Source organism: Lygodium microphyllum, chromosome 25 (genome assembly GCF_053477565.2).
Source record: "Lygodium microphyllum isolate KBCC chromosome 25, Lygodium_microphyllum_v1.1.10, whole genome shotgun sequence".
Lineage (NCBI taxonomy): Eukaryota > Viridiplantae > Streptophyta > Polypodiopsida > Schizaeales > Lygodiaceae > Lygodium > Lygodium microphyllum.
The window spans coordinates 60,402,683-60,420,190 of NC_141159.1; the positions used below are offsets into that span (position 1 = coordinate 60,402,683).

The 17,508-nt window shown below is 41.2% G+C and overlaps 1 protein-coding gene across 2 annotated transcripts in view; it reads left to right on the forward strand.

The window, feature by feature from the left end:
* BIN4 (double-stranded DNA binding protein) overlaps positions 1-17,508 on the forward strand; it is a 125,967-nt gene that overhangs the window by 91,175 nt on the left and 17,284 nt on the right. Inside the window, exons 8-9 of one of the 2 annotated variants that reach the window (XM_087666659.1) lie at positions 3,199-3,274; positions 3,744-3,768. In XM_087666659.1, the coding sequence (XP_087522785.1) occupies positions 3,199-3,274; positions 3,744-3,748 (81 nt within the window). In that variant the 3' untranslated portion in view covers positions 3,749-3,768. Of the gene's footprint in view, positions 1-3,198; positions 3,275-3,743; positions 3,769-17,508 lie in introns of those variants that run through there. The other variant, XM_087666658.1, reaches the window with a different exon arrangement.

Sequence of the window (17,508 nt, forward strand, 5' to 3'; positions counted from 1 at the left end):
GAGCCGTTATGTGCCGCCTCATGAGAGGCAAGCTTATAGTGAGCCATAGCTCAGGAGGTCAGAGAGGGTCAGACGACCTGTTGACAGGTATACTTACACTGGATATTCAGCCCGTCATTATGCTTATATGACGAAAGTAACAGGTTTTAGAGAACCAAGTAAGTTTGATGAGGCAGTTTCAGATAAGAATTGGCGTGCTGCTATGGATGAGGAATATTCAGCTTTGGCTGAAAATTGTACATGGGATTTGGTACAGTTGCCTGAGGGCAAAACACCTATTGGATGCAAGTGGGTGTATAAGGTAAAATGTAAATCAGATGGATCATTGGAAAGATATAAGGCCAGGCTGCTTGCAAAAGGGTATGCGCAGCAGTATGGTCTTGATTATGAGGAGACTTTCAGCCCTGTAGCAAAGATGGCTACAGTTAGTTCTGTGATTGCTTTGGCAGCAGCTAGAGGCTGGAAACTATGGCAGATGGATGTAAAGAATGCATTTCTCAATGGAGAATTACAGGAAGAGGTTTACATGGAACAGCCTGAAGGCTATGTACATCCAGAATTTCCAGCACATGTATGTCGGCTGAAAAAGGCATTATATGGGTTGAAAGAGGCACCCAGAGCATGGAATACTCGCATCAGCAATTATTTACAGCAACATGGTTTCCGATTGGGAGATGTTGATCATAGTCTGTTTGCGAAGAAGACAGATAGTGGCTATGTTTTTCTAGTTGTCTATGTTGATGACTTAATCATTACAGGAGATGATGAAAATGGAATTGCATGTAGAGGTTGTTTCTACACCTCAAGGCATATGGCTGCTACAGAAGCAATATGCTCATGACATGTTACAGAAATATGGTATGGCTGATTGCAAGTCTATGGATACGCCTTTGGAGCAGAATGTCAAGCTGCAGATTGATGTTGGGACAGAGATTGAGAATGTTACTATGTACAGACAGATGGTAGGCAGCTTGATCTATCTCACGATCACTAGACTTGACTTGAGTTATGCTGTGGGGCTGATCAGTCAGTTCATGCAGAAGCCTCGCAAACCACACTTGGATGCAGTTAGAAGAATTCTGAGATATGTAAAGGGTACCATAGATCATGGGCTGTTTTATGCATATGGGAAAACCCTTGACTTGATGGGGTACACTGATGCTGACTGGGCTGGTTGCACATATGACAGGAGGTCAACCAGTGGCTATGCATTTGGATTGGGTAGTAGCATGATCAGTTGGCAGAGTAAGAAACAGCCTACAGTTGCATTGTCCAGTACGGAAGCAGAGTATCGTGGTGCGGCCTTAGCGGCCTGTGAAGCTAAGTGGTTATAGAAGTTACTGAATGACTTGGGAGTACACTTGGACAGCAAAGTCAAGCTGTACTGTGACAATTTGAGCAGTGTTATGTTAGCAAGCAATCCTGTTTATCATGCAAGATCAAAACACATTGAGGTTCACTACCATTTCATCAGGGAAATGGTTTTAGCAGATCAGATTGACTTGGAGCATGTGAAGACTGAAGACCAGGTAGCAGATATCTTTACCAAATCACTTGGTAAAGATAAGTTCGTTCACTTTAGACAGCTACTTGGAGTGATGCAGATGATTTGAGTTTTGTTTTTGAGCTGGAGGGGGAGTGTTAGAAATCAAGCTCACCGTCAGTGTGTCTTCATCTATGACCGACATCTATGACAGCTAGTGTGTACAGTTGTCTACATGTGACTACATTAAATAAGTCGGGTTAGTAGTTAGTCAGTGACTTGACTAGAGTTAGTTAGTCTAGTCTACATTTACACTAGGTCACTTTATCTTGTAGTGTGTGTGTGCTTTTCAGTTAAGTGTGTGGAAATGAAGGAAGGAGCTTGAGAGCCTGAAGGCTCATGGATATGGAGTTTTTCCCTTTCTCTCTCTCTACTCTTTGAACAATATGAAGATCTTGTTTCACTTTCTCCAATTCTGGGGTTGTTGGCATATTTGGGTCACATGCAATCCGTTCAGTTTTGATGCTGCTTCAGATGTCCAACCTTAGATGGCAAAGATTAAGGGACTTCTTTAGTGGCAGCTTGATCTTATCCAGCATGCTGATATCCAGAGATGATTTAGTTTCCCGGCATCGAGTGGTCGATTCTGTGACCTTGTCTTGACTTTTTGTATTTTTTCTTTTGTACTGTGACATGATATAATATAACAACTGATTAAGAGATCTATGCCTGAAAACCTCTTGCCATCGGTTCTTTTCTTGTCCAATAGCGAGGAAAGTTTGGTCATTGCCGTCAGCCATTTGGTCTCAAGTGGTTGGGCTATCGATGCTTCTTAAGGACTGGGTCTTTGGACATCCCAAGTTCATGGATCCTATGTGGGCTGAGATGAAAGTGCTCTTTCACTTTTTACGCTTTTGGGGTTGGCACATATGAACTATGAGGAATGCATTCATTTTTGATTCTTCTTTAGGAGTTTTGAGCTGTATAGTCCACTTGTGAGGCCTTCTTCATTGGCAGCTTCTGGTGGATATTTTCCCTCGACAAGATTTGCTTTCTTGGCAAACTCCAAATTTTTCAGTTCCCCTACAGGCCATCTAGTCCCTTTGTTTGGTCATGCTTTACTTTTGAGATTATATTTTGGTAAATAATACAATACCCTTTACGAAAAAAGAGAGAGAGAGCTGTTGGATGCCACAATTGATAGATTGAATAACAACAAGGATGAAAGTCCAAAACCCTAAGGTTCAAAGAACCGCTGCTTAACAGGATGGTCACATGGGGGAAAAACTATTTCCTGCTTGAAGGTTTAAAAAAAGCCCATGTGCTGGATCCCGTACACACCAAAACTACTAAAACAAACACATGCTAGGTGAACTCAATATGATTTGTATGTGCAACAAATATGAGATTCTGCGCAACTACCAAAGCACTCATGATTATTAAGGAGGCCTTGGTCTCAGCCCCACAATTTGATATAGCAACTCTAGCCTGCTTCTTGCTGAACCTCAGTGATTGTCCGCCTGTGAGATGGTGGGAAGGCTTTCTAATTTGAATAGGATAGGCATCTACCAACATTGTTTCGGATGGGGGCTTCTTGGATGCTTTCCTGCTGGAAACAGTCTTCCAAGCTGTTTTTTCTTGCTTATGGGTATGATGATTCAAGTCAGCATTCTTTCATATTTGAAATCTCTTTGGTGTTACCTTGGTATTGTCAGGTGGAGGCTCTTATGAATGATTTTGTCCAGTTGCAGCCAAGCACAAACATATTTGAGGCAGAAACAATGGTTGAAGGTACATGCTAAAACCTTCATAATTGTCAATTTAAGGCACAATGGAAATATTTATGCATATTGATTGCGTTTACAAAACCACAGCATCACATCATACCCCTATGCACTACTTTATTTTTGCTTTCTCAAGTACGGACATATAAAGCATGAAACAGGATCAGCAAATACTGGTATAAAAGTGGTCATGGAAGCTAGTCTCTTTGTAGTTGAGTTCAAGCATTTCACTTCGTTGCTATTGTTATCAGACTTCTGCTTTTGGATAACCATAATGTACTAAATTTGAGCACAGCACTTGTTCTAAATTCCCAATATTCCTTGTTGTGCTTTAAGTTTTGTCTTTTGTGTGTCCATTTTTCTCATTTTATTCCAAATCATGCATACATTTAAGGTTATAACGTCTAACTTATATGAACGTCAAGCTCCAACATAGATACAAATTCAAGGCTATCTCATTTGTGAAAATGTTCCAGGTTGATCTAGAATTGAGGCATTCTTGAAGTCAGACTCGAGTCATATTTTAATGTGATGTTTCAGCTCAACATGCAGCCCAATGGTTTTGCCATTGAAGTGTTTGCACTTGCAGTGATATTCTAGTAGATAAGAGCAAAGAGAAGTTCATGAGCGGCCAAGGCCATTCCTACTATCCATGAAGCAGGTGACATGTTTGCCAAAGACACATTTATGCAACATTTGATATCAAACATTAAATGTAATGTTGAGAGAGACTGTCCAGCTCCTTTGGTCATGCAAAGTTTATTCCGATCAGATTTTGGGCAATCGGCTTTTTTGGCTTAGTGATCACCTGGAATAATGTTGCATTTTCAACTTATTATAGATTGCCATTTTCCTTCAGGGGGACTGTGAGGTTTTCTTCTGTCAGTTTGAGTTGTATTGACAAGAGATTTATTATCGGGCCTTGGGGGGGGGGGGGGGGGGTTGGCGGGCCTCCGAGAATGGTGTCTCAAAACAGATCTGTTTTGGGGGCACGTCCAAATCAGGGGACATCCCTTATCCCATCCTTGACAAGGGGATAGCCAGGGTATATGTTCCCCTTTGTGATGGGAAAGGGGATGGCCAGGGGATGTTGAGGTCTGCTCACATGGGCTTCTTTTCTCTTGTCACATACATACCTCCTATTGTTGAAAACTTTATATATTAGTGTTTAATATACAAAGGGGCTGAGCACTATAAAATATTGCAGCCTACAACTATCATAAACACTTAACAAAAAGATCCAATTGAGGTTATAACAAGCCTTCAGTTACAAGACTATCAGGGAGAGATTAGTGCAAATATCTTCTAAAGCAGCTGTAGCCATCCATAATGAAATGATCAAATGTCGCCAAGTTGTGGAGCTTCGATAGCCCAAAAGTGAACCCAAAATAAAAAGGTTAGCATGCAACTTGAGTCTAGAGGGGAATGCACCAAAAAATGAAAAAACTTGAATCTCGAGGGGAATGCACCAAAAAATGAACAAACTCGCCAAATCTGAATTGTCTGAAGGGAAGCTTGAGAGAATCACATTCTCCAAACGAGGTCCTGAGAACAAGGACAACAGAAAAATGTGTGGACAGGACTGTTGGGAATATCCACATCTATGATAGGTAGCTGGAGCAATCTTTCAAGCCCCCAGCGATGACATCACCTGAAAGGAATAGCTCCAAGCATACATCTCTGAAGAAAAGGACAGTCTTTAAGAGGAACTTCATGGTTCCATATTTTCGATAGGTGATGGCGTTGTTCCACCAAAGAAGCTGCATGATTCCAAAGTGCATTTGCATGATCTGAGATCCAAGGTGCCCATTGGATGCTTAGACTGTAGTGGCCCTCTTCGACAGGTGCATTGAGGGAAAGGATTACTCCTACTTGGGGATGATACAACTATTAGAGTCATTTTCTTGGCCTGGACAAGTACTTCTTGCCCTATGCAGCTAGATTGACATATCTTTTTGTTGCGCATGTCATTTAGTAGAATATGACCTTTATATATGTGGTACCAAAGGGTTGCCCTCAGCACCCATTAGTTGAGGTCATGGTACCCACTTCTTCATTGGTCTCTCTTCCTTGGGCCAATAGGATCCCCTTAGTGCATGAGGGTTTCATGTTCGAGATATTATACTACATTGATCTCTGAGGTCAATTTTTCAGCTATGAGATGTTGGGCCATCTTGTATCAGATTGCCCTAGGACGGAACAAAAGGAGACAAGTTGCTAGGCATCATCCGGCCTCCTTTTAGGATGAGGGACGATGACCCTTGTCTCGTAAAAGTGAGAGGGAGCGGCAGAGGAGATGAGGTACTAGACAGAGGAGACAAAGATAGAGATAGACGGGGATGGTAGAGAGTTGTCAGGGACCACAAATGTTGCTTATAGAGATGCAACAGTAGTTGTGCCACTGCTTCCATGGCAGTAGAGACAACTACATGTGAGCCTTACTTACATGTGATGATTGAGGGACAGCTTGGTTACTTACGTGCAACAACTTTGACACCTTTAGCATTTGGAGCGGTAGCTATGTCTCCTGGTCCACCTTGGACTAAACCGCTTGCTTATTTCTCTCTTAATCACCCATGCAATTCCTTGATGTGGCACTAGTATTTGCAGTTGCTCTTGCAGCCAAGGTTCGACCAATTTATTGGTCCCTCATGTCTTTAACACTCTCAGTGGGAGGGAGGGATTCCTCTCAAGGAGAGATGATGTTTTGAGAGACTATTAGACTGCCTTGGCGGGCTCGAAACTAGATCTCTTGGTTTTTGGGGATAGAGAATGAAATTCCTTGATGTGGCACTAGTATTTGCAGTTGCTCTTGCAGCCAAGGTTCGACCAATTTATTGGTCGCTCATGTCTTTAACACTCTCAGTGGGAGGGAGGGATTCCTCTCGAGGAGAGATGATGTTTTGAGAGACTCTTAGACTGCCTTGGCGGGCTCGAAACTAGATCTCTTGGTTTTTGGGGATAGAGAGACTACGTGGCAGAGTACCAAAAGAGTGGGCACAGAGAATATGAGTAGACACTTGATGGCCCCCTTTTCATAGGAGAAGCTCGTAGTGGTTTTATTAGCCTTGCCCTTAAGAAAGTGCCTAGGGATGATGCATTGGATAATGACTTCTTCCTAAACTATTGGGACTTGGTCAATAAAGGAGTTTGTACAATATTTCAGGGGATTATGGCATTAGAAGATATGCCATGGAGGTTATCCAAGGGAGTAATTCACCTCATTGTGAATGATAGTAGAGATAGATAAGAGATTACTTAATGGAGACCGATCACTTTGCTTGAAATGGCATACAAGAACCTTGCTAAAGCAATGAATCTAGGCAGTTCGAATTTTACCACTTGATCGAACTTCGTGCATTAAGTGCTTGAATCTCAAGGACTTTGGGACCTAGTTTTCGCTCTAAAGCCAATGTTGGACCCTCAATTAGCTTACCCCAAGCACATCCATCAATGGAGAGCTTGCAATGCCACAGTCAATGTTGAGTTAATGCAGGGGTTACTTCTTGAGTTCCATTCTCAGTTGCAACATTTCCCCTTGCATTTGAGTGTTGGAGCCATCTTCTTGACCCCTATGTGACAAGAGATCGTACTTAATGTATCAATCTCGGTTTTGACCTTAAGGAGTTTTCCATTAAGAAAGGGGATAATTTGAAAGTCAAATTGGTTGAATATAGGTAGTTACTCGTTGAGTTTGCTACTATTGGTTCTCCAAAGTCACAGGTTGCATTTATTTCCAATAATCTTCATGAAAAATAGTTCCATTTTATTCAGCACATTATCTGGTTGCCTCGTTTGCTGACCTTCTATGAGTTGGAGTGCCATTTCTTGCATTATGCATGGCTCCATGATGAAGTCCACAAGAAGTCCTCCAGGGTTGCATGATGAAGTCCACAAGAAGTCCTCCACATACTCTTATTCAGAGAGGAGTCTGGTTTCCTTTTTTTCACAAGGGAAAACTGGCAGTGACAAAAACTCACAAGATGCAAAGGCAAGCCAAAACAAGGGTGATACCCCTTCCTCCGATGGAACCAAAGAAACAAAACCTATCTGACAACAACTCTCTAAGTTAGGTTTTTGCACATTGCGAGAGATCGCACAATGTGGACGAGGAGTGTCATACCAAGGCCCAAGGTCTTTCTCCTAAGGAAGTTCAACAAACCATTGTGACTACCTCCACTCCTATTGGATAGTCCAATGGGGCTATGCCTCCCGCTGCTGTCCCATCTGCTCCATCTACCCCAGTGACTATTGGACATGTGGCACACAAACAACTTCAACAGCTTGTATCTTTCAGTACTCCCAAAGGATTACTTGATTGTATGCCGGCTCCCCAGCCATTGCACTCTTTGCATCCATTCCTAGGTCATCCTCTGCACCTTCATCTAGGATCGCTTCTCCACTTCATTAGGCGTTTCATTGGCAGAGACTTGTTGATGGACGTACGTGATGGTGGCCCCATCTTTAGTCTTCTGCTGCATTCACTCACACTCATTGTATTGTTCTTTTCTTTCGCATTACTTTTTGTTTTGTTTTGCTTTGGAGCATCTCATTGCTGACCTTTGTTTTGTAGATTCTAATCTATTAGATTTATTTATCCTCGTGTAGGAACACACATTATTGTGTGTAAAAGTGTGTTTAGGTGTGAACACCTTTTACACCACTTAGCATTAAATAAGGGTCAAAAGATTAGGTACACATGTTAGCCTATATATTTAGGCTGTATTAGCTGTCTCACACACACACACACACACACACACACACACACACACACACACACACACACACACGCGCGCGCGCGCGCGGACACACGGAGTTTCATCCGCCATAGCTTGTTGATCATACGTGTGAGATCCATATTTAACAATGGTATTAGAGCCACATCTTACCATTGTTGGGTTCACTTGACCAAGAAGAAGAAGAAGAAGAAGAAGAAGAAGAAGAAGAAGAAGAAGAAGAATGACACAACAGACAACGATGACTGGATATGGTAGGACTACGTTGTTGTAGATGACAGAACAAGCACAAGCGATGTGATGTGATATTTGGCAAACGTCGATAAGTCAACAAGTACTGGGTCTACAGGTCGAGTCGTCAATCGTGTGCTGACATCAAATAATGATGCGCTGGAGATAGGCAAGCAAATGAAGCATGGCTGATTGGATGAAGAAAGGTGCAACAAAGATGTTGACATAGCACTTGCAAGCCACACCAAGAAACAACTGCCCAAGTGTCGATATTGTAAGCGTATTGGTCACATTGTTGATCAATGCTATAAGAAGAAAGACAAGAAACAAGCCCAATATGTTGTTGCCAATACCTTATCTGATAGTGACTCTAATGAGCCATCTATCACTTTTGACAAGGCCCTCTATTTAGTCATTGTCTCTTGGCAATGATGAACCCTATCAGTATGTGTTTTGAATGAGATCATAAATAAATAAATAAATAAATAAATAAATAAATAAATAATGTGTTTTGGAATTAGACAGTGACCATACCAATGCATATGTTAAGACCTTTCCAACTTATGTATGCCCTTTTCCAAAATCATTGTACGGGATTAGATACCATCTCTTTGAGGTAATACCATTGTGTTTGTCTTTCATATGTTTTATGTCACGGATTTAGTTACCCATGACCTGAAGGGGGTTTGCTAGATTTATTTATTCTTGTATATGGGTGGTAGTGGCTAACCAGGTTTTGCTTGCTACCATCTAGTATATTACCTTGTGTTGTGCCTTCTCTAGGTCATGCAGTGGCTCATAAGGAATTTCATTTGTTTAGGTAGAGATGAAAGTCTTGCAAAGAGTAAGGTAGCTTGGGATGCCATTATTTAGCCCAGATATCTAGAGGTAGCTTGGGGATTATTGACCCAGAGAGTTAGAGTATAGCCTTGAAGGCAAAGTTGATTATGAGGGGCCTTCTTTTAGGCCAAGAGGCATGGAAGGATTTTCCAAAAATGGGAGTAACTTGAGACTCCATTCCTTGAAAAGCAACACCTGACATTTCTCGTGTTTCAAATCTCTCCTTTGGTAGATGTAGAGCTTGAACAATCCGAGGATGGATATAATGATATGTAACCCCTGTATCAAAATAAATGAGAACATGTTGATTAGCAATCTTGCTCCAAGCCATAAAAAGCTTCCTTTTCTCTAATGGAGTTTCATTCTATTAAAGGATTCCTTAGGTACGACATTTGCTTGAGGTGTCTTTTGGGGTTGGTTTTCTTTCTTTGCCTTGTTAGGACATTGACCAACCATGTATTCTTTTTCTTCACAAGAGAAACATCACCCTTCTTATATGTTCCGCTAATTGCTAATATGTTAGCTTTTTTTTGGATGACAAAAGTGGTATACCTCTATCCTTATGCTTGGGTTCATATTTATCTAATATCTTTTAGTCAAATATCTTGATCTTCTTTCTTTGTGGTTCTTTTCTTGAGGCTTTACCAAGCATCCATGGCATATGTAGTCCTTCAACTTCTAGGGCCGTATCTTGGGCTACTTCCAAAGTATCAGACTTTGTTATCTTGATAGTTCACAATATTGTTGGATATAATCCATAGATAAACTTTCTCATCTCTATATTGGAAGAAACTTGATTAAAAGATATAAATTTAAGAGAAACAGACATTGTCTCCTTGGCTTTGCTTCAACTCATCCCATTCTTGTTGCACATCGGCTTCAAAGGATGAAGGCAAAAACTTCTTGTTGAATATCTCCTTAAACTCTTTCCAAGACTTGGGTTTCTTTTCATCTTGAGCAACTTTGAGCCACCAATTTAAAGCGACATGCTTCAAATGCATTTTAACCATCATAATCTTTGATTTTTATGTATAATCTTCACCACCAAAAGCAACATCAAATCGTCTAGTAAAAGACACAACTTTTTGAGAATCTCTCTTACCATAGAAACATCAAACTTGATGCTTTTCTTTGTAGGTTTGCAGTCTCTTTTAGCATTGTTTTCCTTTGCTAAAAGCATCTTTGGAGATTTAGCTACCTTGGAAATAGCGAGTTCTTTGACTTTCTCCTTGCCCTTCTCCATGGAGGAATTCTTCGGACAAGAGGAGGTAGCTTGTGCAGGATGAGACTTTGAAGTCACTCCTTGGGTGGATCCTTGAATGGTAGGTGATGTGTTACCTTCATAGACTTAAATACATCATTAACATTGATACCTTTCATGTTGAGGTAGATCTTCATAGCTGTAATACAATCTATCTCAAGAGCCTTCTAGGAGAAATGCGGCCGGATCAGGCGCCGTCGACCTGACGGGTCAACGGACCCATCATTCTGTGTTCCATTTTTTCATTTTCTTTGCAAAAACCATCATTTTTTTCAAATTTTGCGTTTGAAACTCCTCTCTCTAATCGGAGGTCACGCGTTAGAGGCAGAAACTCAAATTTGTGCAACTTTGAGTCCGAAAAATTGGGGCTTTTCTCGGATTTGGGGACCTTAATGCAGAACTGGACAATCTGACTCAAAAATTGCAAAATCGGTGCATATTTGCTCGAGAATTTTGGGGCTTTTCACATTTTAGTGAAATTTTTTCAATTTCACTGAAATTTGTGCACACTCGACCTAAGAAATTTGGGGAGTTGTACAAATTTGATGCGAGCAAGACACAATAGTGATATTTGTCTCAGAAATTGGAGGGATTTGCGACATTTTGCCTCCGACATTTGGAGCTTTTCATGTACATGCAAGAATTGGGCTGAAATTTACCCAATTTCTCGACATTGATGTACATTGGACCCCGTGTAATTTGGGGCTTTTGCTGTTTGGGCGAAATTTGTGCGCCATTTGGTCATTTTATGTACATGTGGGCTTAATTCCATGCAATTTGGACATCTAGCACTTGGAAAAATTTGGGGATTTTGCTGAAATTGCTCTATTTTGGCAAAATTGGCATGCTCTATGCATGTCAGAGATAGTGCAGATGTATGGTTGATGCTTTGAGCACAAAAATTTTGGGGCTTTTGATCGTGCGTGTCAAATTTTGTGCCTGTGGGTACATGTACAACAGAAATTGCAGCTAAAATTTGGGACTTCTCATGTAATGTGATGTATTTGTCCTTGGAACAGCTGTAATCAGTTGTGGAGTGCTATAGCACAAGCTTTGGTGCTTCTGAAAATTTATTTGCAGGTCTGAAATTTTTGCTTTTGCATGGTCATTTATTGCTGGTTGGTACTTGCTTGTACCTTGGTCACTTGTGTGACAGTTTGGGCTTGCATTTGCTGAATTTTTTGGTCATATTTGGGCTGAAAATCATGGCTGGCAGCAGTGACAGCAGTAATCTCATGCACATTAAGAAGCTTGAAGGAGCACATAACTTTGCAGTCTGGCAAAAACAGTGCTACAATATCTTGTTGCAGAAGAAGCATGCAAAGCCGATTAATACCAAAGGGGCAAAGCTCGCAGATATGGAACAGGAAGACTGGGATGAGTTAAATGAGCTTGCACGCTCAAACATTGAGCTATCGATTTCTGATGCCTTGTTGTTTAACATTGAAGATTTGGATTTTGCCTATGGGCTCGATCGGAAGAATTGTATGCACAGAAGAGTGCCACAAGCAAAGTTTATTGGCTGAAAAAGCTTATGGATTTGCATATGAAAGAGGTACATCAATGTCTACTCACTTGAGTGAGTTTAACTCCATTTTCAGCTAGCTAGTTGCCTTGAAGTTCATGATTGATGAAGAATTTAAGGCTACATTCTTGCTTTGCACTCTACCAGAGAGTTGGGATACATTCAAGACTGCTATGAGCAATTCTAATGTGATCCTAGTGCTTTGCATAATAGGGGCAGATCACAGCAGAAAGGAAAATCTGATAGCAAGGGACGCAGTAAATCACGTGGTAAGGATGTTGAATGCCATCATTGTGGCAAGAAGAGTCACTTTAAACGTGACTGCTACAAATGGAAAAAAGAGAAAGGAAAGGACAAGAAGACAGATAATAGCAAGGAAGAGAAAAAAGAGAGTCAGCCTAAGAAGAGCAGTGTCAAAATTGCAGAGGTGAATGTAGTCACTCATGACAGTGACAGTGGGAATGATGCACTCTTTGTCTCTTCATAATTTAGTACGCATACTTTACTTGCAGATACGGATGATGGCATGCATACTTGGATTTTAGATTCAGGTGCTTCTTTCATGTCACCCCTCATCGTGAGTGGTTCTGTGACTATATTGGGGGTTGACATGGTGTTGTCTATCTTGGGGACAACTATGCATGTGACATTGCAAGTATTGGCAGTGTGCAGTTGCAGTTTTAACATTGTTCTGTCTTGACACTTCAGCATGTACAACATGTAGCTCAGCTCAAGAAGAGCTTGATTAGCACAAGGCAACTAGATGATGATGGATTTTATATCACCTTTGGTGATGGGAAATGGAAGATCTGTAAGGGATCCAGAGTGATTGCCAGAGGTTATAAAAGTGATACCTTGTATCCTCTCCGTGTATCTAGTGTGAGCGATCATGTTGTTGCCGTGACTGAGCAGCCAAGTGTTTCTTTGTGGCATGGCCGGTTGGGACACATGAGTCAAATTGGAATGAAAGTGATTTCTCGTTTGGGTTACTTACCTTGTCTTCGTTATGCTGATTTTGAGCATTGTGATCATTATGTTTATGGTAAACATGCACAGACATCTTATAAGAAGTCTCTTTCGTTGAAATCTTCTCCTCTAGAGTTAGTATATTCTGATATATGCCAAATACCAAAGTTATCTTCAGGGGGAAAGAAATATTTATCACCTTTGTCGATGATGCTACACGGAAGGTATGGGTTAACCCTATTTGTAGCAAGGATGAAATGCTTGACAAGTTCAAAAAATTCTTGGCATTGGTTGAAAATCAGACTAACAAGACACTTAAGTGTCTTCGCTTTGACAATGGTGGGGAATATGTGTCTAAGGCCTTTCAGGCATTTTGTGATAGCAAAGGGATAAAGAGAGAGCTCACTGTCCCTCATAATCCACCCCAAAATGGAGTTGTAGAGTATATGAATCAGACCATACAGGATAAGGTCCGTACGATGCTGTCTCATGCTGCATTATCCCATGGTTTTTGGGTAGAGGCCGTTATGACAGTCGTACACTTGATTAATCGGTCACCAAACAGGTCTTTGGGGGAGGGGCAAATACTTGTTGTAAATGAACTTGCAAATGCAGAAAATAATGTTGGAAATGATCAGCCAACTATTGCCCATAATGGTGAGCTACTGGATGTGCAAGAACAACCAGGACAACAAGCTGTTAATGCTGATTTGCAGGCTGAAATGCCAGGACAGCAAGCTGAAAATGGAAATTTGCAGGAACAGCCAACAAACAATGATCATCGGGTTAGGAGATCGTCTAGGGCTATTAGACAACCTGATAGATTCGTTCTTGGTGCAAACAATGTGGCTGATTATGTCATGTTGACAGACTGTGGTGAACCGTGTTGCTTCAAGGAAGCAATGGACAGAGAGGACAACAAGAAATGGTATAAAGCCATATTGTCAGAGATGGAATCTCTTGAGAAAAATGACACTTGGGATTTGGTGCAGTTGCCTAAAGGGCAGAGAACCCTTCCATGCAAATGGGTTTACAAGATGAAGGTCACTCCTGGTTCCTCGCCAAAGTACAAAACAAGATTGGTTGCAAAGGGGTACAAGTAGGAACATGGAGTTGATTTTGATGAGATCTTCTCTCTTGTAGTCAAGATGACTACATTGAGAGCCATTTTGGGCTTGGTTGCAGTTGAAGATATGGAGCTCATACAGATGGATGTAAAGACTGCATTCTTACATGGTGATCTGCATGAAGACATATATATGCAGCAGCCTGAAGGGTTTGTGACACAAGGGAAAGAGAAGATGGTATGTAAACTTAAAAGGAGTTTATACGGGCTGAAGCAAGCACCAAGAGAATGGTATCATAAGTTTAATACATTTATGCAATCTCAAGGTTTTCATAGAAGTCAAGTGGATCACTGCTTGTATACCAAGGAGGCAGTAGATGGCAGCCTGATTATCTTGGTTCTGTATGTTGATGACATGCTGATTATTGCTGACAGGGATACTCATTCCTTGGACTCACTAAAGCAAAGTCTTCATGGCAGCTTTGACATGAAGGATCTTAGTGATACAAATCACATTCTTGGCATGCGAATACTCAGAGATAGGTCAAAAGGATTACTCTATCTATCTCAGCAGGAGTATATCTCCAAGGTTTTGCAGTGTTTCAATATGGAGGGGAGGGGGGAACAATTGGGGTTCCATTGCCTCCATATGTGAAACTCAATGCAAAGGACAACCCTACATCGGAGAATGAGAAGGCTGAAATGGCCAAGATACCATATGCTTCAGCTGTTGGCAGTTTGATGTATGTTATGATTGCTACATGTCTTGACATTGCCTTTGCAGTGGGAGTGGTTAGCAGGTACATGGTAAACCTTGGTAAAAAGCATTGGAAAGCAGTGAAAGGTATTATGAGATACCTCAAATGCACAAAGGATTTGTGCATTTGCTTTGGAAAGCAGAAGGCATCTGTTGTTGGCTTTACGGATGCAGACTACGCTAGTCATGCGGATTGCAGAAAGTCCACTTTTGGGTATGTGTTTACCTTCATAGGAGGAGCAATTTCTTGGATCTCCAGGCTACAAAAGTGTGTTGCATTGTCTACTACAGAGGCAGAGTATGTGGCTGCCATTGAGGCATGCAAGGAGGCTTTATGGCTTTCACGTTTGGTGGGAGAGCTTGGCATTACAGAGTTACCTGTTCTCCATTGTGATAGTTAGAGTGTTATCATGCTAGCACGGAATCCCGTCTTTCATGCAAAGATCAAGCACATACAGGTGAAGTATCACTTAATTAGAGATGTACTTGACAGCAAGAGCATTGAGCTTGTCAAAGTGCATAGAAATGATAATCTTGCAGATCTTGTCACGAAGGGTCTTCCAGCAGAGCAGTTTGCTCATTGCCGACAAATAAAGGGAGTTGGATAGATATATGTATTTCAGCTTTGTACATACCTAGACTTAGCTGATTCTTTTCTCCCCTTAAGACACATTGCCTTTAGGTGGGAGGTTGTTAGGAATAAAGGGCCATCGTGCCTTTTATATGTGCATGGGTGTGAACACATTCTTAGCACATTTGTACTTTCATACGTATATCTATCTAAAAATCTAAAGAGGTACACTCATCATTGTACCCACAAGTCGTGCTCACTCTCCTCTCTACTCTGCACTCACTCACTCACTCACTCACTCACTCACTCACTCACTCTACTATGAGAAAGCATTGCGTGTCTCGATCCTCGCGCTCCCGGGCGCAACAACATGTGGTTGAAATTTTAGCATGAGAGCTTACTTGAAATGAAGAGAGAGACCTCCAATATATAGGTATGGGGCTTGAGTGCTCAAAAGTAAAAGGCAGAGGCTAAAATTGACAAGTGTTTGTCAAAAATGACAAGTGTAGGGACACTTGTATCTTCAAAGTGACACATGTTCCATTCTACATGTCACTTTTTTAGAAAAAGAAGCTTCTAAGTCATCTACTCTAAAAATCTCTCAAATGGTTAACGATTTGAGATAGCTGTTGAAGACAAAATTGTTTGTTGCAAAATTTTGAAGCCTTTGATGCAAACAAAATTCTCATTTGAGCAACTTTCAAAAATTGTAAAATCCTAAAATTTAGAAGTCATCGAATTTAGATTTGTGAGAGCTTCATTATATAGGTTCACCGGTTCATGGTTTGTTTTTTTGATCACGAGCATTTGGTTTTACTTTTTAAAACCACTCATAATATGGGCTTCTAGTCAATGTGACTAGCTCAATATAAAAGTCTTAGTCATCTAGGCTTTTTGGTCAATCTGACCGCTTGACTAAACTTTTAGTTTTTCTTGGGTATCTTGTCAATGACAAACCAAGTAGAATTATAGGATGTTTTGGCCATTGGCCATGGTTAAATAGAAATATGAATGTTTAATCATATTTTGAAACACTCACTAATACAAATCGGCTTTCAAAGCATATGAGCATTAAATTAAAATGAATTATTGAGCCAATATGTCTTGATAATAATTGATATACAAAATGTTGGTTACATTCCTTGCTCTTGGTAGATGATTAGGGTTGTGGCTCAGTATAACATGACTTGGTACCTAGACCGAGACTCTAAGACATGTATGATGAATGGTTGGATGTACTGGCATATAGGAGGAGGCTTGTTCAAAGACCATAGTGGGACCTTGGGGATTGGATATGGAGAGATCCATTTGCAAAGACACCCAGGGATGTTTCCTTTTTGGATATGGAGAGATCCATTTGCAAAGACACCCAGGGATATAGGAGGAGGCTTATTCAAAGACCATAGTGGGACCTTGGGGATTGGATATGGAGAGATCCATTTGCAAAGACACCCAGGGATGTTTCCTTTTTGGATACACCACTAGATTGGGGAGGAGGATACGGATAAGTAGGCTTAGAGTGGTGCTTGTGGTGGTTGAGCATTGAACTGCATAGTGTATGTCACCACCCTTTCTTGCGGACTTTTGGAGGAGATTGGAAGACAGCATTAGACCAAGAAAGGTCTCACTCTTTGTGTAGTTCTTACTAGCTTAGAGGAGTTTAGTAGTCAATACTTGGCTTGCTACGACAAAGATCTTGTTCCTTGTGTCTAACACAAGGAGCCAAAGGAGACATAGAGACACCGCATATGGGATTGCCCTTGGACTCCAGGTTTGGAGGAGGGGTCCTGGGATGGTGTTTCAAGGTACTGCAGACTCTACAATTGCTGTATGGGAGATAGTTGCTTGGGTCGTGGATAGAGGCCCAACTTGCAGGTATGAGGATGTATGGGGATGTCATGCTTACCTTATCTTGGGGTAGCTTGTGAGTAGGATCATGGTGCCAAATTTGTCACAAATAGTTTGGAATTAGGGACACTGTCATAGATGGGAACTCACAGTTTGCATTTTTGCCTTATATTGGCCAGCAGATGCAGCCATGCTATAGACTTATTGGACACATCCACTGTAGAGAGACTCTCTGATATTTGGAGAAAGATCGTCCATGCTCTCTATGGGAGATGGGAGAGGATAAAAGGTAGCTTTGAGACTATGAGGAGGAGAGATTCTTTTCTTAGGACCTGGGATTTTGGCACATTTTTTCATTGTCAGCTGCATATAGTTTGGTGTTATCGACTTGTCAACTAGTTGCTCACTCAGACCTTGTCATCGAGTTCCCCTTTGTTGTA